The sequence below is a fragment of the Sinohyriopsis cumingii genome, chromosome 6, assembly GCF_028554795.1.
Source record: "Sinohyriopsis cumingii isolate HCF-2022 chromosome 6, ASM2855479v2, whole genome shotgun sequence".
In the NCBI taxonomy this organism is placed as follows: domain Eukaryota; kingdom Metazoa; phylum Mollusca; class Bivalvia; order Unionida; family Unionidae; genus Sinohyriopsis; species Sinohyriopsis cumingii.
In genome coordinates this window covers 126,324,027-126,345,884 of record NC_142966.1, presented here as the reverse complement: position 1 = coordinate 126,345,884, position 21,858 = coordinate 126,324,027, and the positions used below count along the sequence as shown (strand labels likewise).

Here is a 21,858-nt window from a genome sequence, read left to right as displayed (position 1 = left end):
CATTAGCTTCCCATGGGCTAGTGGTTCTTACCAGGCTTTCCCAGGTTCTTCATCCACAAGTTAAACTGGCCGCACTGTATAGAATATCTGGCACTAAGAAATGGCTTTAAACACCAAACAACAACAACAATCTACTGCACGGTGTTGGCATGGAATACATGCCATTACCATGTTTATACTTGTACACCATTCTGAACATGAACTTTGCATTTGTGAATGCTCATTTCTTTCTCCATTTATGAATTAAGTTCATCTTTCATTCATTTTTTGAGTGAACAATACTATCGACCAGACAGACAAAATGCCTGTAGGACACATGATTTATTCTTTATATAATTACTTTTAAATCACATGTTCAGCCCAACTGTTACCAAATGTCTACATGTCACTGAATATCCATAATTACAATGGCATTGTCATATGAATAAATTATACATATTCAATTGCCTTTCTAATTCTGGCTTCCATGAGAGTACAAGTCATTATCACTTCATCAAAAATCTTGCATTTCACATGAATTCCGATTTTGTTACATTTTTTTAAAAAAAATATTTGCCAATTTTTTCAACTAAAAAGAATTAACATTTATAGAGAACGTTATGTTGATAAGTAGTCAAGGATATTGTGGATACATTTATATCATCTGTGGACAAAATTTACTCTTTCAAGTATGGGTATTATTATTTTATCACATTTTATATGTTCATTTATTACATAATCTGCTAATAAAATCAACTTTTAAATGGCTCACAGTTACAGTACCTGGTAAAATCTGGATTGGTTCAATAAACTTAGAAATCTTGTGCCAGGTCCTGTAGTAAAAGTGCCGAACTTGCTCTTTGTTCTTTATAACTGTTTGAGAAGACCCTTTCTTCTTTGCTTTCACTACTAACAAACTGTGTATAGCATCAAAGTCCTTCCCATACTGAAAAAAGACAAATTAACTTGGAAATACATTACTTTCGAAATCACTTCCAGACTCACAATCAATAAGCGTTGATGAGAAAATGATAAAAGCCTTTCCTGTTGACTGACTAAAGACCAATCATGCATTTCTGGCAGTATTTTACCCCACACCACTAACCCAATTTGACCTCACATGCAACTAAACCAACTTTCAGATTATGTTTTTTTAAAGTTAGATTCTGTTCAACAACGCGATTAGTGTCTTGCCTAAGTTTGGGGAATCCAGTCTGGTACTTGTGCAATGAAGTCCAGCCATCACCACAAGATTCACTGATACCTGTCCATTTCTGATGATATGCATTATCAATGGTATACTAAAATAAAATTTCACAATATAAAGTATAAAACTGATTAAAATTTAATTTAAAAGAAATGATAAAAATAACAGAACTAAATGTTTACTATGCCGTGATTTATATATTAGTTATTTAGATTTTTCCTAAGTTTTATTATTTATTTAAATTTATGTTGAAGTTAACCTCCTTGCACAAAAAAATTAAATCACATTATTAAATATTTTCATTAGTTTGAGATCAGAAGAAACTTCAAAGTTAGATAGGAATGGATGTGTAACACTAGCAACAATGAGTATAAAAGGTCATATTAAGGCGATACTGACCCATACCGCAAGTTCCTGTAATAGGCCATGTTTGGGTACTGTAGTTACAAAATACAACATAAATTTCTGTCTTCATGTACGTATCATTTTAAAGAAACTTATGTGTATTTAATTTATATTATGTGCTTTACCTTTGTCTGTCATTGGGGATAGAGTTTTGGCCTACCTGACTATCAACTTGGCTAAGTTTTGTGTCTACATGACTTGTAATGTTTTTTTTAAATAAAGATATTTACTTGCATTTCACTTCAAGGCCTTATCTTGTTTATGAATTTGTGAAATTTTTCCATTATTATTAAAACTATTATCCTGGGTATTCTACTATGCCTATGGTTAAATCAAATTAGTATATAGAGAATGAGGTAAACAACTTATTCATTCCAACTGTTAGTCTTCAGATATAATTTGAGAGGAATCATTAAATTATTCATTGGAATTACAAACTGCGCGCTGACTTTTTGGACTAAAATAACTACTTTGGGATTTCTGTGAATTCATTCAGCAACATTCTGTCCTATATCACTGTGCTAGATCAAAACCAATAGTATATCAGCTCACTGGTACATCGACACACTCAAGAGTATTGGAATTTATTCTGAATATGCTATACTTTTTGGACTTGTGATGGAATATCTAGGATTTTTTGGGATTTAATTCACAATTCTGTTATGTTCCTCTTGAACTGTACTTTACAAGTTAGAAAAATAAATTGTTAATTTTAAGAAACTTGTTGTTTTCACAGACTTTCTGTTACATAGATTAAGATCAAAGTTGTATGAAAACAAGGAAGGACTTTTGTCTCCACACAATTACAAAAGTCACTCCATAAACATATTCATGCTTATTTGTATTATTATACCCACAGTAAATGACATCAAGTAGCACCTGCTGACCATCATAAAATGAAAATGTTTCATGGTATGCCAAATTTGTGACATTTTCAAGATTATGGTCATGGTTAAGAATTATAGTACAAGTCACATAGCTCAAGTACACGCTCTAAATCACTTTGTGCAGCAACGGGTGTCATACTGGAGAATATGATTACACACTAAATGGTGTTTATTCACTTTATTTCATGCCTTGACCATCAAAATTCCATTTAAGATTATTTCACAAATTCCTCAAAAAAAATGCTTAATGGCAACTTCAATGATAACGTACTTCAACATTTTTAGGCACAGTCAAGCAACAGGGGTGATCTCATTTAAACCAGTTTTGTCACGTGCTATGATGTAAGAGGGAACATGCCTGCAGTTGGGAAGAAGTTGCACAACAAAAACAAACAGACGCAACAATTTGGTCATTTATAAACAAAGCATCGGAAAACATTCACAGGAGAAAAAAGGGCACACAATTCCAATAAACAGGCAATTATGTTATTTCATATATATCTTCTGATTGGTATGTCATGTCTTTTATTTAAATTCTTACTTAAAACTTATGTTGCCCATATACGTAAAAGACAATCGAAACATGACTATCAATTCAGATTTATTTTAGTTACATTTTACATCATGCTAAATTATTATTCTGAAGAAATGTCGTATGAAAAAGTTAATAATAAAACTTATTGTATATTACTCCTATATCACATTCATGGTTGAACATCCATACAGGAGATGAATGAAACTGTGTGTGACTTCTTCACACGATTTTACGTTGATTCCAACTGCACAAGTAATAGTTCATTCCAATATAAACTTTCTTGACCCAGTCTAATGCCAAACTACCATCATAAAAATATGTAGTGGTCAACAATTTTCATCTGATAATTTTGTTATGACAATTAATGTGCAGATCACTCAAAATCACTACTGAACAAACTTTGTTATAACTATATTATGATTAAATTTAAATCTAAAATTAGTTTTTAAATTTATATCAGTAAATGTGATTATATGCTATGTGACTTTTACTTTAAGAGTGAAGTAAAACCATATGACCCGTAGCCGCTGTTTAAGAATAGATTTTGTAATATAATCTGATCAGAAACAGTACTACTGTACTGCAACCTCGTTTACTATTCTCAACAACACCAACACTCTACACTCAGGTATTCAGGGCTATAATTGAAAATGTTATCATCTATAGATCTAACTGCTGACGCCCTTCCAGACTCCTAGGAGACCCCATGTAAGAAAGAGCAAAAATTTATCTTTCTTTTGCAAATGGTTACCAAACAAGTAAATAACGACTGCCACTATTATAAATCTATGATTACTGTGTAGCTCAAGTGGGTGGATCTGATGATCTGCGGCTGTAAGTTTCCTAATAAAAATGACGACGTAAATAGCTGACAACTGACCTCAGCATTAACAAGCTGCATACCAGATTAGTTGAAATCCAATAATAATTAAGGGAGTTGTGTGGAAACAAATGTAGGAGGGATTCTGTTATTCTTGCAGACAAGAAAATTGCAGGAAATGTCCTGTAAAATTTACTATTTATTGCTGAAATGATAAAATCAATCATGCAAATTCACGTGATAATGTGTTGGAATTTCTTCAGTAAACAAGAAACAGGTAAAGGTATTTGCTGCAGTTTTTTTATAGTGATCCCCCTCCCCATTTTTGACTTGGTAAGGACTACTACAACTATTTTCAATTCTGGAATGCATAATTCACTCACGAACATTCACTTTCCTTGATGGATTTGACAAGGAGTCTATGATCTTCAACCTCTGTGGATTTTTATGAATTTTGAAATATTTATTCAACAATTATTTTATGAACAATAATTGACAGTGTAAAATTTCTAAGTAAAATCACTAACTTGGGGATTGATAGTTAACCAATTTTACAAATCTTTAATTAATTTTGAATTGTGTGGAACATTAACTATGTGAAAATGTAAATTTCCTACAAATTGAAATTTTCCAACATTTCACAAGTGATATTCATAAAGGAAGAAGTTTTCACCCAGAGTTTACAATGAGTCACACAGAACAATGGAGAGCATCACAACATTCTAATGCTAAAGTAGAGGGACAAATATACAATTTCTAAAAAGCATTATTCAGAGATCATTTAATAAAGTGAACAGTAACCTCCATTAAACCCTCAAAAAATGTGTTCTTGTCTTCAACACTCCATAACTCCCACTGTCTTTTCTGCTTTGTCTCTGGAGTTGTCACAACACCTGCAGATGTTTTGGAATTGCTGACTTTGCCTGTAATAAAGAGCAAGCAACATATGAGAAGGAAACAAGCAATAATGGACATGAGATAATTCACCTAGCAGAGCTTGGTAGAAAGTCCCTCTAATCAAAACCTGTTCATAACTAAAGCATCTACTGCATCCAAGTGGATAGCCAATCACTGTCCAAACCACCCCATTAAAATGTGTAGATTCTGCTGGTTATCAAATTTGTTGAAAGTGTTGTTTACATGCACCTACATTGCAAGTTTTGTCAAATTCTGATCATAAATAAAGACAACAGTAGGTCCAAAGGCTATTGTTAATGGATCTGTAGTGCATTATGGATCATGCCAAAACTCACTTGGTGTCCGGCCAAAAGTGAATCAAGTTATATAAAAAAAACATTAAGTCAGAACACAACATGGTTGCCTGTATGTTAACATTAACCAGCAACACTTGACCAAGACCAGATTGGTCTAAATTTCCAATTTTGCCCTAAAATCCTCTTCTACCTTAAATGCCTGCCTTTCTCAAACTTTGGTGAAGGTACATTATAACTGAATATTTTGTGCAAAACACTTTTTTTCTACACTCAGCAGGACACTGAACTTTAAGACTGCAAAATAATCAACAGACTGTTTCCTTACCCACCATAAAAGCCATCCACAAAGTTTGGTCCAGGTCTGTGATGTAGAACTAATTGATTTTACACCAAAAAAAATTATGTTTCAGTGACACTGACTTTGACCTCTTAAGCCCAAAATCAACAGACTTATTCCTTACCAACCATAAAAGCCATCCATAAAGTTTGGTCTGTGATGACTAAATTTTCCACTGATGTCTCCAAGTACCAATTTTTATTGGTGTGGGTTAAACTGGATCTGACATACACATATTAAATCAAGATCAAATGTCAACCAGCCAACATATTAACAAACAAATAAACAATTTAACAATTTGGCCACAGTGAACTAGGTTTGTTATGACCGGGTTAGTCTTCCTGAGATGCCTCCACATACAAATGTTCATGTGTAGGTAAAATAGAGTCTAAAATACATGTACTGAAAGCAAAATTAAATGAATGAATAATATAATGATGATTGACAGTTAAATGGATGTATCTATTTGTTTTTATATTTAATCTAACAAGAAGACTATTTACAATCACCTGGACAGTTGCATCCTTAGTAAAATTTGAAAACCATCCACACCAGGAAGTTTTATATCATATTTGGTCAAATTCTGTTCAGCTGTTCTGGAAGGGTCATTTCGTAACAGTGCCCATATCTAACTCTACATAATCATTAAAATAAATCTTAAAAGTCCTTCATGCCTGGATGTTTTCTGTTAAATTTGGTCAAACTCGCTTGGTGTGTTTGTTGAGAAAAACCAATTTAATGTTTTCTATATAATGTCTATTTCAAAATCTCTCTCCATCTGTGATGGTCAAATTGTATGTTACCAGAGTCTAAGTTGGACAATCATGAATGGAGCACTAATGCATAATATGAAAATAATATAAAAATTCCAGGAAACTCAAATGGGGAGATGTTCATTTAAAAACACAACTTTCTGCTCCATAAAGTAAATACTTGTCAAACATTTGGACTGGCATAGATAATCTAAGTCAAACTTAAAGATTTTAAAAACGCTGATGTTGGTTTTGTAGCCTGTAAATAGGACATTTTAATTTTAATATATGTTTATATATTAAAAAAACTACCCACCTACCCCAATTTTAAAACCAGTGTAATAGGAAACATGCATATTTTTGGGGCCTGATCAGATCTATACTTTACCTACAGTGTTTCCAAAGAACAGGTTAAGTTTCTATTTACAAAATACATTAAATTTGTGTTCTTGGAAAGAGGAAAGTGATGTTTTGTTTGAATATCTGCATGCAAATCAGTGCTGATGTCCAGAACCAAATAAATAGATTACAATTCAGTATCTTAAAATTACCATTGGGTTGTTATGGTTGGGATGGGGTGCTCCCAAGTTATATTTAAACTATTACAGAAGTCCCACCCAGGCTCAATTTTGGTTGGAAGTTAAATTTAGTGAAAGATAGATGAAACCTCTGAGCCCCCAGTCAGCAACGCCAACAGTTAGATGGTTAAATATACAAAAAGGCTGAAGTTCAATGAATAACAATTTAATAACAATTCAACAATCAAATGACTTAAATTTCCAACTACACTCCTTCTGTGCGACCCTTTAATTGCCTATTACATCACTTTATTAGCAGTGTGAGATTGATTTCCACCTGTCCTTGTATCCTACTCATCTGTGGTATCCTTCTCTCTCCAATTTCTCCCCTACTTTCTCCAAATTCCTTCTCCTCCTCCTTGCCTTCTCTATACTTCTTCTCCTCCTCCTCCACTTTCTCCTCCTTACTACTTTTCCTCCTCCTCCACCTTCTCTCCACTGACTAGACTTTCGTCAACTTCAACTGTGTTAGATAGTCTCACTTCTGTCTCCAACTTTTGAAGACTTGGGACTCAATCAAACCCAAAGTTCTGTGTCCCCTAAAACACTTCCTGTAAAAACACAAGGGCCACACAATCTTTTCTCTAAGCACTCTCATCTCACACTACACACAACCTATCTTCAGATTACGACTATTAAACTGCTTCGGTCACACATTCATTCACATCGTTACCCATACTTTCTTGTATAGTAAAACAAATTCATAATACAGCACAGCATCAATTACTTCTTATACACACATCAATAAATTCTGTCACATCAATACATATTCCTAATCCTGTTATACTACACAATATCACAATAATCAGATGCATTTCTTTAACTTACACTCATAAAAAGTACACAAATATTCAAATATCCATGCTCTGATATGTTCATACATCAATAGTAACTAATCTGACATACATTAACCATTCCAAATTCAAAAGTCAAGCATGTGTAAATTCTAACTTAATGCATTAATAAATGCACTTGTTTACTACAAAGTAACCTAATTACAAAATTAATTCTGACCACAAGCTAACAATCTACATAATAATGCATGGCATCTAACAATTCAGTATGTAGGCTCAAGCCCATTTCTCAAATATGCATGTAAATGAAACACTACAAAGGTAATTCTACATACTAAATGATGCCAGTAATTAAGTGTACATACTACAAATAATTACATTTATGATGCCGTAATATTCTGCAAAAATGGAGCAAACAGCTTACTGAACATTTTTGAAGCTTTCTCTTTCCTTAGAATATACTCAGTTTTGCCACCAAATTATGAGTGGCTCTCTCGGAGTAGCCCTATTGCTTAGAAATCTTCCCAGGAGAAACTAACTTTTCACTTACAAGTTTGGAAAGTTAGTCTTTGGATTGGAATTGTAATCACACCATCTATCTCAATTCCGATTGGATATCACTGTGAAAAGATCCAATCAAACATAGCAGACAATGTCCCTCTCGCTGTCTGACAACATGGGTATGGATAAGAACACATCTTGTTCACCCTGCAGGCTTCCCTCTCATCTTAGGACTAAGCTGTAAAACATAGGTGTGATACAGCAAGCCTTTGTCAAATGATGCGAGCGGTTGCCTTTGCCTATTCAAGATTCTGATCCGGCTGGTCATGGTAACCATGCATAAGAGATTAACACTAGCCTGTGGCAATCTTTAGACATCAAACACATGGCTGCAGGAATATTTCCAAGACAGTAGATAGCTTATACATGACTTTAGCTGGGCTTAGCAAATGTAACAAATACCATGAAATAAACATAGTTTCATACAAAACCAAACTTTAAAATCTTGCTCTTTGTCCAGTTATAAAACTTGCGAAAATAATAATAATAATAATAATAATAATAACAATAATAAAAAAAAGGAAATAATAATAATAATAAACTGCAATGTGCTAATAATAATAATAATAATAATGATGAAATTAATAAACAACTGCAATGTGCATAGGTTGCTATATGTCATTTACCTTTTCCCATTCTTTACTTGTATGTACCTCACAGCCATTCCTTCTACAGTCATGACAGTAGAATGGAAAATGTGCATTTCATTACAAATTGGAATATCATATTGATAGGGCAAATTGTTTAGCTAGAGCTTCTGTTATCAAAGTATAATAGGCATACAAAAATTTTAAAGACTTTGCTGATGTAATGATGTGTGTGGCTTTTAGTAATTTTGTTATAATGGATATAAATTTATGTTTTTACTATTATTTCAATCTAAGTCAAGAATATTCACTCCATTATACTGACAGTACACATCTCCCTCAATAACTCGATCACATTGGGTGGGTTGGCAGGTTATAGTGTTGAATTCTCAATTTATAATTCTACTGAGATTAACTGTGAATAAATATCTCTTCATAACGGTGTACTCTGTTTATTTTGTCCTCATAGAGCAACATTAATTTCAGGATAAATGACTATATTGAGATCATTAAAAACATTATTCCACATGGTTTCCGTTCACTTAACACGTGTACCACTTCACACATTGTGTACTATATCACTAATTTGTGTGTTGAATGGGATACATTCTAGTTTTATTGTTTGATCTAAATTAGACTGGTTTTTTAATACAAAAGATCGACACTCATTTTGAGAAACATTAATCGAACAAGATTAATAGATTTGATTGTGGTAGAAGTAAAATGAAAAATAATCACAAGGGTTAATCATTACCAACATGAATTTAATGGGTCTACAAACTTAAAACGTAAATTTGAACACGATAATACTTGCTGTTTGTGACACACTTCACAAATATAACTTCACATTTTGAAAATGTCAGTTAATTTTTGTGTTACTCCAAGCAAAATCCAGCAGATTTTTCATATGCATGATCTCTACATGATGTAATATATTCTTTAATGATGTTAAGTACATAAAAATGTGAAACCATTTTCAAGTGGTCAAATAAAATGAATTTTGATAACAGTAGTGACCACAAGAACTTATGCTCAGATTTGCATGCCTTTGAATTTTTTCTTTGTACCTCCAATCTTGATCTGATACAAAAGACATAATCAAAGTGATAAAACAACACCTACCCAAGTTGTTGATCAAAACAAAGCTGGCATGTAATAAGGTTCTCACAGAAGTACTCATCGGTTTCAATGTGACAGTCGATTGACTCTTTTCATGTTTTCACAGAACAGAATATGTTGCAATTATAATATTTAGACTGAAACGGAATTAAATTATTAGAACATGACTTTCACATAGCAAGACATTTAATTTGTGTTTATTTCATTCTCTGTTGCCACCTGTTAGCATTTACCAGAAGTTTTCATTGAGCGCTATTTCACCAGACTGTTTATTTACAGTGTATTGACAACTATTTATCTTTAAAAAAACTGACATAATATGTCTTATTTAGAACTTGCAGATTTCACAGTATGGATTCCATCTTTATGGGCATTAATCACCATTTTCATGATAAAACGAGTGATGTATCAAGGTTTAATTTACCAATTCTTATTGTAATTTTTTCACATTCAGCATATTTTGAAGATATTTAAAATATATTTTCTTTGGAAAAAAATCGAGAGCCATGCTGGACACCGTGTTATAAGCGGGATCGCAAGTTATCCGGGCGCAAGTCATCAAGGGAGTGGTGTATATGGGATTTACTTTCTCCATCTGTCAGTGAATCCATCACACATGATAAAACTACTCTAAAGTTTCGCTGATTAACATTCACCATGCACTGAATTTGGGAGGAGTATGATGGTGTACCATATAAATAAACAGAGAGGACTCATCCTTCTATTATTTTATTTTACACTGGAAAGGTTACAACTTGCACCTTCTATCTGTAACACTTTGATGACCCCTATGATCCCATCACACAACAAACTACCATCCAATGCTATTAAATTGCGTGATAAAACTGCTATTCTTAAAGGATTTGTCACATGATCACATCTACACAGTCAAACTACTCTTAGATTAAGAAACCCCAATGTACGTTGAAGTTTGGCCATCTTTAATGTGATTTGTAGTCTTATTAAATTGAAAATGACCTTAATTAAAAACATAATTCTATGTTTCAAATCAAACAGAAAAGGCAAGCAAAGTTAATTTTATGGGAAGAGCCCTTTTAATATATGATACTAATACTAATGATAATAACAACTGCTACTTTAACTACATGTGATTTAAACTAGGGCACTAGTTTGCAGATGGTAAAGTGCGTATAAAGCTTTGGGGAGTTAATAAATATAATGTCTCTCTTATTAGTCTTTCGTAACTTGTGCAGCTCAGAATTCAATCCTATGTATCAAAATAATGATCATGTACTTTTTCCTTTTTATCCTTTTGAAAGTGAAGGGTTCACATGTTTATGCCAGGGACTCTCATGACTAGGCTAGGGACTCCTGAGTTCCATGAGTAAAGATTCCAGGAACTCCTCATCCTGAAAACCCTGTTGAGAGCCCTGTAGCTAGTTGATGAACTGAAAATAAATAGGTTCACTATTCAGGAAGCCCCTACCTCATTAGCACTAATATTCCATTTAACAACAATTAATACAGATACTGCAGCTTTAATAAAGTGACACACATGTAACTTATGTTATGGATCATTTCGTTTTCAGAGGTGGGAGCTGGGATTTTCTTTTGAATTGGGATGTGGTTTTATTTACAAAGCGATACATTTTTTCAAATAATATAATGGACACAAAAAACAATTACTAATCAGACCAAATTTTTTTCTTCAAACTATTTGAAGGCCAAAGATGTCTTCACTGAAAAATTACAATCCTACCTCCAGAAAATTGAATGATTCATTGATTCTTCTCCATGTCAAACACAACAAAATTTTGTTATTACCCGACTTTTTGACAGGTGATTCAGGAGGACTAAAATCCCTTTTTGGTCTTTTGACTACTCTGCTGCTGGAACGTATGGGTGCGGTTCCAGGGTCCCTCCCCTCTGCAACACTCGCTTGAGATGCAAGGGCCTCCTGTCGCGAGGCCTGACGGGCTGTCAGGCGCCTTTCACTTGCAGTCGGAGTTGTTGGCAAACTTCCTGCAGCCGCTTTCATCCCCTTATCGCTACCCGCGGGGATATCATGGACATGTGTCGTTCTGAAATATTAGATAATATGTTTCTTCAGTGAAAAAAATTGAATCAATTGTCAACTATTAAAATCTGCTTTTACTAGATCATATTCAATATGGCTGCCGATATTTCTTGCGGAAAGCAAACCTGCTTTTTGGCCGCACATTTCTCCTTCATACCATCACAACTTAACAGTAAATTTAGTTGCACACATAAGCAGTTTACACTTATAAACTTTACAATGGCTCTATGTGTAGATATTTTAAATAATTCATTAAAATTACAATTGCCTGTTCATATAAAGCGAATCAGATTTCAAAATGGCGCGAGCTCAACAGCTGGGAATCTACTAAGTTTTTTCCGACTTACCTTTCTTTACTCTCCTTTGAATCCTCGTCACCATGATAACTAATGCGCCTTTTTCTCGGCGGCATTGATATGGATTAACATTATCCTATTATAAGATTTTTATAGTGTCATTTTATCCACTTAAGTTAAGGCCGGTCTTTCGGTCGTTGTTCGATGTTTTGTTGAACAAGTCAAGAGCTTGAATCACTTTAGCAAACATCCACTGTCGATTTTTGTTTTTCAAGTTGCGCTTCATTAAAGCCTTTGTGTATTTCTTTTTCAGAATGTGATAATTAAAACACAAATAGTGTGAAAAGGATTACTAATCCTGCAATCAAAACAACGCCACAAAAAACATGAGTATCCCATCCAAATCCCTCATTTTACTTGGTCATGTGACAAATGGTGGCCAGTAATATTGCATAAATTGACAAATTTATTTGGTCTGAAAAAATATTACGTTTGCGTTTTAAAAAAATTATAACTAAATTAGTGATATCGTTATTAAAAGAAGCGTGTTCAAATTTAAACGCGATCAGACAATACTGGTTTGATTTATATTTGAACGAAGAAACCTACATACTATTAACAGACGTGTATAATCAAGACAGGATAGAAACTGCACTTTTTAAAGCTAAAATAAAACGTAGGTCGTAATTTTTTATTTTTTTACAAATAAAATAAATACAAATGTAAAAAGTTTCATTAAAATGCAATGCAGGGTATAAACATTCTCACTAGTATACACGCATTTACTGCATATGTTGATCCTTAATTGCAAAATTTAAGAACAATAAAAATAAAACACTAATAAAAATGTAAAGTGTTGTTGACAAAAGAAGTAGTAAAACCTGTGCTGATATCAATATATTCATGCAGAAATGAATTAAATACAGTACATATTACTTAGATCTAACCACTCAATGTAAGACTCGGGGTCTATCATTTCAATTTCTATTTTGATGCTACTTCTACTGGTTTAAACATATTTTATTCTTGCAAATATGATACAGTGGGATTGGGCACACGTTTTAACAATTTAAAATTAGCTCTGTCCGTACATGATACAAGCATTGCAACATATTTCAACATGACAACAATGACTAATAATGAAAAATGATGATGATGATAAGAGAGAGAGAGAGAGAGAGAGAGAGAGAGAGAGAGAGAGAATGCGAATTCTGACTATATATTAAAGCATAGTTATAACTCTGAAGACACTTTTCCTCTTGTTTCGAATTTTTTCACTCATTTTCAATCAAATTCGGAACAGAAAACACAGCCCAATATTCTGAAACCATGTCAGCCCTATATCGGCTACGACAGATCTGACATGCCATTGAATAGGCATGAACTAACTATACGCATGATACTTGAATGGATATGTTGTTTTTATACATATTTTACCTATATTATGATGTCAAAGAAAAGTGGACTCTTAATAATTTAAAGAAACTTACATGCCATTTCGTCCCACCATAAGCAAAATCGCTTGCGTTGGAAAATCATGCTCCAATACACTGCCATACACATACATGTACAATTGTTTTGATCAATATAGGCCGGCGGGAACCAAATAGGGGAATCCCACCCTTTAGTCACGTGCACGGAAAAAACTCCGTTACTTGTTCGGTATTCGTTACTTCGACCTTTTGAATGACAATTGGTTCTTTTTTAAAAATGTAAATTTATCTTAAGGCAATTAATGTGCCTCGTAAGGATAATTTTGAATAAATATATTTGAAACAAACTTCACGATAATAAAATAATACAATTATTTGTATCTCTATTTCAATTGGATGTTGTTACTGCCGCAATGCAATCTACGACAATGTCGTACACGGACCTCGCAGCATATATTTATAAACAATTTGAAAAATCTTATTTTTCTCTAAAGGTTTATGTGATTTCGACATTTGTAAATCAATTCAAAGTTCAGTTTTTGACTTGGATGCACTTAATTTGTTCAGGCGCCAGCACTGCGTTCCATAGATGACGTCATCAGGTGCGTGAAATTCAAAGAGCACGGAAGGACGAGCAACCGGTGAGAGAATATTTGTCCAGTTTGAGGTTATTCAGCATATCAAGATTTGAAAGATGACCACTACAAATACCTTTCAAGGGTATGACGGAAATATAAAAAAACCTACGTCAAGGTTTGTAAAAATTTTGTGTAAAGCATGTTTAAGACTTGTTTTAATGGCTCAAACGGCAATCACGTTCTGTCACGCTACTGACCCATTGAATGAATGGAATGTGAACAGGGATTGTTCACTTGTCATCAAAATGCTGTATTGATAGTTGCGAATGCTGTTTAATTTGATCTCTGTTGTATTTTGAATTTCATTTATGAGAAAACTGCGTCTTCTCAACTTATTGAACAGATAGAAGGAATGGATTTCATTATCAGATTTATGAACATACATTCTGGTGTCACAAATCCTTCTCCAAAATGGCCGACAAAAAAGGAGTTTGGTTTATTTATTTATTCTTGTATTTAATTAACTGCAAATTTTTCCAAGCCAATATTATACAGTTTTCATTACTTTGTAATCGTCCCAAGTGCAAGGATGGTCCGGGCTTTTAAAAAGTTGTCGCTAAAAAATCGCCCATGTCAATATTTTGTCGCCAATTTTCAAAAAAATGTCACCAGAACAAGTAGTGAATATTTTTCCAAGCCTATTAATCTAATAGGCAAAAAATATTGAAAAAGATGGGACAGTTATTACTTTGTTGACAACCAGCAATACAGCCATACTTTTACAAAATAAATCATTACATGACTGTTTTGCACTTCATGCATAGTCTTTGCATTCTGCATAACCGTACGTGCATAGGTATGGCTGTTGTCACCTGAAATAAATACATTATCAAATGTAAAATATCTACTTTCCTGACATCTACAGTCTCTCTCAATAGAAGCATCAGGTATTAAGCAAATCTATATTATGTATATTATTACCCACTGAATAGTTTTGTATGGCACTTTCGTTAATGACATTTTAATACTAAAACCCTATGATCATACTTTTCAATGTAAGATAAGTGACATATAATGCAACCATCTTTCATGCATTTGGGAATTAAGCCACCCATGGCTAGCTTTGCAAAATACATCTCTGTCAACCAGGAACACAGAAATTTATTTTTGCAGCGCTTTACATGCTTTGCTTGTAATGAACTGCATCATAAATCCCAAGAATGATCACTGAAAGCAGTTGATATTTCTCTACAAGCAAACTAGGATCTCCATTCCCACCAATGAAACTCGAGTCAACACCTAGCATTAATGTACCATGTATATAAGCATTAATTACCATCATTAAATTAAAAGAAAGAATAAAGAAACACATTACAGAGCATATGTGCCCCCCAAAAAACTAATTCGGAATAAATGTTATTTACTAAGCAGTGTACTATGCATATACGAGTTAACAATAAGGAAATAAGATATAAAATGTGGGAAATAGTTCTCACATGTATGGTAGCTTGAGACCACATTTGAACTGTTTACATAAATTCACATCCATTTTAGGCATTGTTATAACAAAAAAGGGCATTGTCCATAGTCCAAACCACACATACTGGAGCAAAAGTCAGTCCATTTTTTCTGCCTATACCGCCCTCCTCCTTGTAGAAAAAACAAGCTGCCTGACTCTCTTTTTGGAGCAGTTTCTGAATCTCCTGGACTGTGGAAATTCGATAGGTGGCAACCTGATTATTCTTGGAGATTTCAGCTTTCACTTCCGGAAACTCAAATACATCAAAACTCATAGATTCTATTGTTTTCAACCTCAAACAGTCAGTTAACCAACCCACCCATAAACATGGTCACATTTTAGACCTGATGATAACATTCTACGGTCCTTCCTGGTATCCCATGACCTTGCATCAGATCACCTATGCATTATATGCCATCTGGACGTACCAGTCCCTAACCCTCCACCTTTATCTGCTACTAAGAGAAACCTCCGTATGATGAATAGAACCAAATAAATGCACGACATCCAAGCTAACCTAACAACTTGCTTACTTCCTACCGCAGAACAACTCGATAACTGCGTTCGTTGCTTGACAAACATGCCCCAGCTACCAAGTGCAGAGTATCAATTCAAAAGTGTTCTCCATGGTATAGCAGTTAGGGACCAGCTTCGCACTGCTAAAAGAGACCGCCATAAAGCTGAGAGGCTCAGGCTTTCCACCAGACTCACTATTCATAAGCAAATCTATGAAGTTGCTAAGAACAATGTCACAAATATAGTCCATGCAACAAAATCAGCCCACTACACTACTAAGATCATGGAAAGTTCCAGCTGCAAAGAGCTCTTCGAGGTTACTAACAAGCTAATGTCAAGGAACAAATCTATACCACTTCCAACTACCTTCTCTCCAGTCAACCTTTCGGACATGTTTGCAAATTTCTTCTGTGACAAAGTACAAACCATTAGAGATAAGCTTGACACCACAATTTCAATTGACTCGTCATCACCATACAGTTGGGATGCAGAATTTGAGCTGCAACCATTAGCAGCATTTGAACCTGTCTCTATGGATTTTGTATGTACAATCCTGGCGAAGTGTGCACCAAAGTCATGTGAACTTGATCCAATTCCAACATCACTGCTGCTTGGGTGCTTAGATCCAGTATTGCCTTCACTAACTAATGTTATTAATACCTCTCTTATCCGAGGAATTCCCATCATTTTTCAAAACTGCCATTGTAAAGCCTCTGCTGAAGAAACCAACACTAGATCATAACAATTTAAAGAACTACCGCCCAGTTTCTAATCTCCCATTCATATAAAAAATCATAGAAAAAGTTGTTCTATCCTAGCTTGTATCTCATCTGAATTCAAAGTTTTTTTAGCAATATACAATCTACTTATCGCCCTTGCCACAGTACTGAAACTACTCTTTTAAAAGTAGTTAATGACATTCTCTGTGCGTTGGATAGTGGAAAGATTACAATCCTCACCCTCCTTGATTTGTCTGCAGCATTTGACACAACAGACCATGATATATTACTTCACCATCTCCAGCATGTATCTGGCATTCATGATACAGCCTTAATGTGGTTCAAGTCCTACATGGTCAACAGGACACAAATTGTATCTGCAAATGGAATACACTCCAGCCCAGTTGAACTATGTTGTGGTGTTCCACAGGGGTCTGTTTTTGGACCTGTTCTCTTCATTCTATACACTCAGCTGCTCTCAAGTGTCCTGGATCATCATCCAGTGTCTCACCAATTGTAGGGCCCCAAGTGGTCTAAAGAGCCTTCCGTTACGGATCATTGCCATCTCACCACTGCATGGGTTTGAGTCCAGGATCCGGCCAGTGTGGGTATGTGAGAAAGCTTGCCAGTAGCTTCTCGTGGGTCTGTGGTTCTTCCTCCACCATTAATACTGTCCACCATGCATAGCCTATCGTGTGCTGAAAAAATGGCGTTAAACCCCAAAACAACAACTCCCCAATTGTATGCTGATGACACCCAAATATACAAATCTAGCCACCCAACTGAAGTTTATGCTATCATCCAAGGTGTAGAGAGGTGCATTTCTAATGTGAAATCATGGATGACATGTAACAAGCTGCGGATGAATGATGATAAAACAGGCCATTCTGATCACAGCACAAAGACTTTCTCATTCACATCCTTTACCTCAAACAATAAATATCAGCAACGCCAACATTAAATTCACACAATCAGTATGCAAGCTAGGTGTTACTCTGGACAGTACTCTCACATTGCACCAACATGTCATGAACATATGCAGAGCTGCATATCTTGAGCTGAGACGCATCAGCTCAATTCGCAAATATCTTTTAGTTGATGCCACTAAAACTTGTGTGTTCATTAGTTCTTTCAAGACTGGACTATTGTAACTCAATTCTGTCTGGTTCATCTCAATATCTACTCTAGAAACTTCAAAAAGTTCAAAACACAGCTGCTCGGATCATACTTAGAGTACCACGATCAGAGCACACCTCCCTGCTGCTCTGTACCCTACACTGGCTATCCATTCTATCCAGAATCAAACACAAAATTTGTTCTCTGTGCTACATTTCACTGTCGGACTCCGGTCCAACATACCTATCCGATCTCGCCCATGTGTACATACCTCTGACAATCGTATACTCATTATTCCCACTATGAAAATGAAGTCATATGGACAGCGTTCTTTTGCATACCAAGGCCCAGCAGCGTGGAATGAATTGCCCACTGAACTTAGACACAAAGACACAGTGATCACATTCAAGAGGGCTCTCAAAACTCACTTATTTTGACTGCAAGAACAAACTTAAAGACCTAATAATGTTTCCTACCTGAAATATTCTCAGCATGTTTTTTTTTTTTTAATGTTTTTCTAATTTCATGGTGTTTGTTTTTGTAATAATATTATTATATTTTTTTTTATCTTATAGGTGTTGTCTAATGTTGTAGAGCACTTAGAGCTTCTAAAGATTAGGCGCTATACAAAGTCCTCATTATTATTATGATTGTGGAGCTATATCTGTCTGCTTTTTTGTAATACCACCCACTTTGGTGTATCTTAAATGACCTCATTATTATTATTATTATTATTATTTGTCATTCAATTGCTAGTGCTTTCAGTCACTTAAACAGGCAGTTTCTTTTGAAGTATGTCAAAGAGGCTTGAGTATAACCTTTAGCTATTGTGCCGTTTGGGTACAGCTGACCAGAATATGAATTGGGGGCACATGGGGTAGGGGATAACATACTTCACAGGGAGAAATGTCATGTCATTTGAGAATTTCATGTGTATTGGACCTGAAAAATCAGTGAATATTTAGTGAAAATGATGCTTAAATATGCCACTAAAAATGGTAGGTCCCAATTTGCATGACTTCCGATTCAATCTCCAAACTAAATTTGTTCAACGCATATTTGAATTCTTTGGAAATCTTTCTGTACATTTGAAACTTCAACACAGAAGGGGCATTTTTTGTTTGAATATATTCAGATTTCTTGGAAATTTTGGAATTAAAAAGACTTTTAAGAAATAAGAATTCATTCACCATGCTATAAGTTAATTTAATTCTTTCACTCCTGTATTTTGAGAAATAAATTATTTTCAGTTATGCATAACTTGTTTGCTTTGCTATTTCTTGTTGTTTATTTTAACCCATTTTATCTTGAATATGACTGCGGTCATAATACCTCATTCTATCCTGAATACACCTGCAGTTGTAGTATCCCATTTTATCCTGAATACAACTACAGTCGTACTCTACTACGTATGTGTGTAGCGTCTCTAGAAACACGTGTTATACATCACATATATATGTGTACTTCTTCACATACACAGGAAATGGTTAAAGCACGCATGCGCAGTGAAATTTTAAAGAAAAAACATGGTTGGAAAAGAAATTGTTGACTTGAGAATCGATTGATAAAATGATGGATGACAACTCTGATGTAAACATGGATGTGGGTTGACGATTTGGATGATTCCGATGATAATATTTACTTAAATGATGGGTTAGAATTTAATAAAGTTGATGAAAGAGATGATGCATGGCTTCATGCACTTTTCGACAGTGATTCGGAGAATGGAGCTGACTTTAAAAGCTTTCAAGAAAAATGGGCCCGGGATGATTTTTCACTTCGGTTGCAGCCAAGATTTAAATTGATAGTAGGAGCAACACACAGGAGAAGCCGATGCAAAACATTATTTTGAGTTACTTTGGGATGATTTAATCTGGGAAAAAACTTGTTGATGAAACAAATCGTTACATTGAAAGATTTCTAGTATTAATTTGTGACAAGTTTTCATGAGAAACTGCATGCTGAAGTACATGTTCCAGAATGTGAAGTAAACAAATTGTTCCTTGTGTCATGTTGTCCAATTTTAGTAAAATTATTATAACTTTTGAACTAACAGTGCTAGAAACTTCAAATTTGGACCAAAATACTAGAAATTGAATTATCTTTATTTTATTCGCATAATATTAGGAGCATTTCATTAATTTTCATGGACAAAAGATTCACTGAACATCTTGGTAAGTTTTTTAATTTGTTTTTTTTTTTTCTTTCAAGTCATCTTTCAAAATACAGTTGTGAGCATGTACATTGGTAAATGATAACAAAACATATATCACTGTGTTGCAAATTGTATTACCTTTTAAGAAATATATAGTTTTATATACTTTATAAAAGAAATAACATTGTTACATTTTTAGTACCATATTTACCGTATATGTTGGGACACCATAAATTAATTTTAAAAGTCATTTTTTTGTGCACTGTATGTTCTGGGACACATCGGTTTTTTTTAGTCGTAAGTTGTGGGACACCATTTAAATCATTCGAAAATTACATGTCGGAAATTGCACTCCAACTGAAATTTTATTTTAAAAAAATATAAAACTGTATATTTGACATAAACCTCTTCAATCCACTGCAGCAGCATCTCATCAACACAACCCTTCTCCTGCACACGTACGATCTATTCTTTTGGTACATGAATATATTTTTAGCTTTCTCATACCGTGAAAAAATGTTAGAGACGACACACCACCTGAAGCGGAAACTGCAAGGACAAAAGTCAGATGTTTTCAAATCTGCACTAGTCTTGCTAATTCTCACACTTTTGATGCCCATCTTATAGTCAGTCCATCCAGGAATGCGATCAAAGTACACTCGAGTTTTATCCATGTTAATGATCATATTGTCAGCGAAATGATCTATTCATCACGTGATTTTATTTTGCTCCAAATCTTCTGGATGATGTTGGGTCATCGATGTTCGCGCACGAAGCATTATATTGTAAACTTTAAAAACTGTTCCATTGTTTCACTTTATTTTAAAAAAATGTCGTGAATACTGGTGAAAAGAAACCCAAGTTAGCTTCCATATCTCGGCCGTCTTTGTTTATTCGAAGCTAAAATATAAAATATCGGCACACGTAAAAGAATCCAAGTGGGCTTCTGAGGTCAGCTTGCTTTGCAATAAAATAATCTTTGTATTGATATCCTTTTTAAAAAATCGTCTTCCGAGTCCAAAGTTGGCTTCCGACGTCGGCTTGCTTTGTGATAAAAATAACCTTTGTTTTTGATGTCCTGTCAGTAAGTTCAAAGAAGTTTACTGTTGGCTGCCAGCTGTGTTTATTTACCACCAAGGCTTCTGTGTGCTTGGCATTTTTTGTAGTAATTATTACAAAGGTGCACTGATATCTGCAGATAAATAGTAATGATACTTTTGTAACCCGCGCTGGCGAAAAGATTTTCACTTGCACTCAAGTGAATGTGTTTTTAAATAATGATTTTTTTGGCGAGATACTGTCATACAGTAGACCTGGATGAAAATTATTCTTGGCTATTTTGAACCTAACACTGTGCCATGCGTGAATAGCAGTTTTCTTCAATATATTGGTTGATTAGTTCCCTCTTGTTTGCGAATTCATCGACATCTGTGCACAAAGCACTATATTGCGTCAAAATTTGTTCCATTGTTTCAGTTTATTTTCAAAATTCCCGTGAATATAATTGAAAAGGAACCCAATTTTGCTTCCATATCTCGGCCGTCTTTGTATATTAAAAAAAAAGAATATTAAAATATCGGCTCACTTCACAAAATCTAGTCAGCTTCCGATGTCGGCTTGCTTTGCAATAAAATAACCTTTGTATTGATATCCTTTACCCAAAAAAAAAAAGTAACCAAAGTCAGCTTCTGAGATCGGCTTGCTTTGTAATAA

The 21,858-nt window shown here is 34.3% G+C and overlaps 2 protein-coding genes across 4 annotated transcripts in view; one reads left to right on the top strand and one right to left on the bottom strand.

Moving 5' to 3' along the window:
- LOC149797906 (protein cramped-like) overlaps positions 1–13,707 on the bottom strand; it is an 84,752-nt gene extending 71,045 nt beyond the window's left edge. The window contains exons 1-4 of one of the 2 annotated variants that reach the window (XM_089962950.1): positions 13,600–13,707; positions 11,561–11,817; positions 4,635–4,756; positions 763–925 (exon numbers count right to left, since the gene is read on the bottom strand). In XM_089962950.1, coding sequence (XP_089819076.1) covers positions 763–925; positions 4,635–4,756; positions 11,561–11,817; positions 13,600–13,676 — 619 coding nt within the window. In that variant the 5' untranslated portion in view covers positions 13,677–13,707. Of the gene's footprint in view, positions 1–762; positions 926–4,634; positions 4,757–11,560; positions 11,818–12,160; positions 12,521–13,599 lie in introns of those variants that run through there. The other variant, XM_089962951.1, reaches the window with a different exon arrangement.
- A 416-nt stretch (positions 13,708–14,123) lies between these two features.
- The window catches only part of LOC149797905 (uncharacterized), a 41,843-nt gene continuing 34,108 nt past the window's right edge, over positions 14,124–21,858 (top strand). Inside the window, exon 1 of one of the 2 annotated variants that reach the window (XM_089962948.1) lies at positions 14,124–14,295. In XM_089962948.1, coding sequence (XP_089819074.1) covers positions 14,237–14,295 — 59 coding nt within the window. In that variant the 5' untranslated portion in view covers positions 14,124–14,236. The remainder of the gene's footprint in view (positions 14,296–21,858) is intronic. The other variant, XM_089962949.1, reaches the window with a different exon arrangement.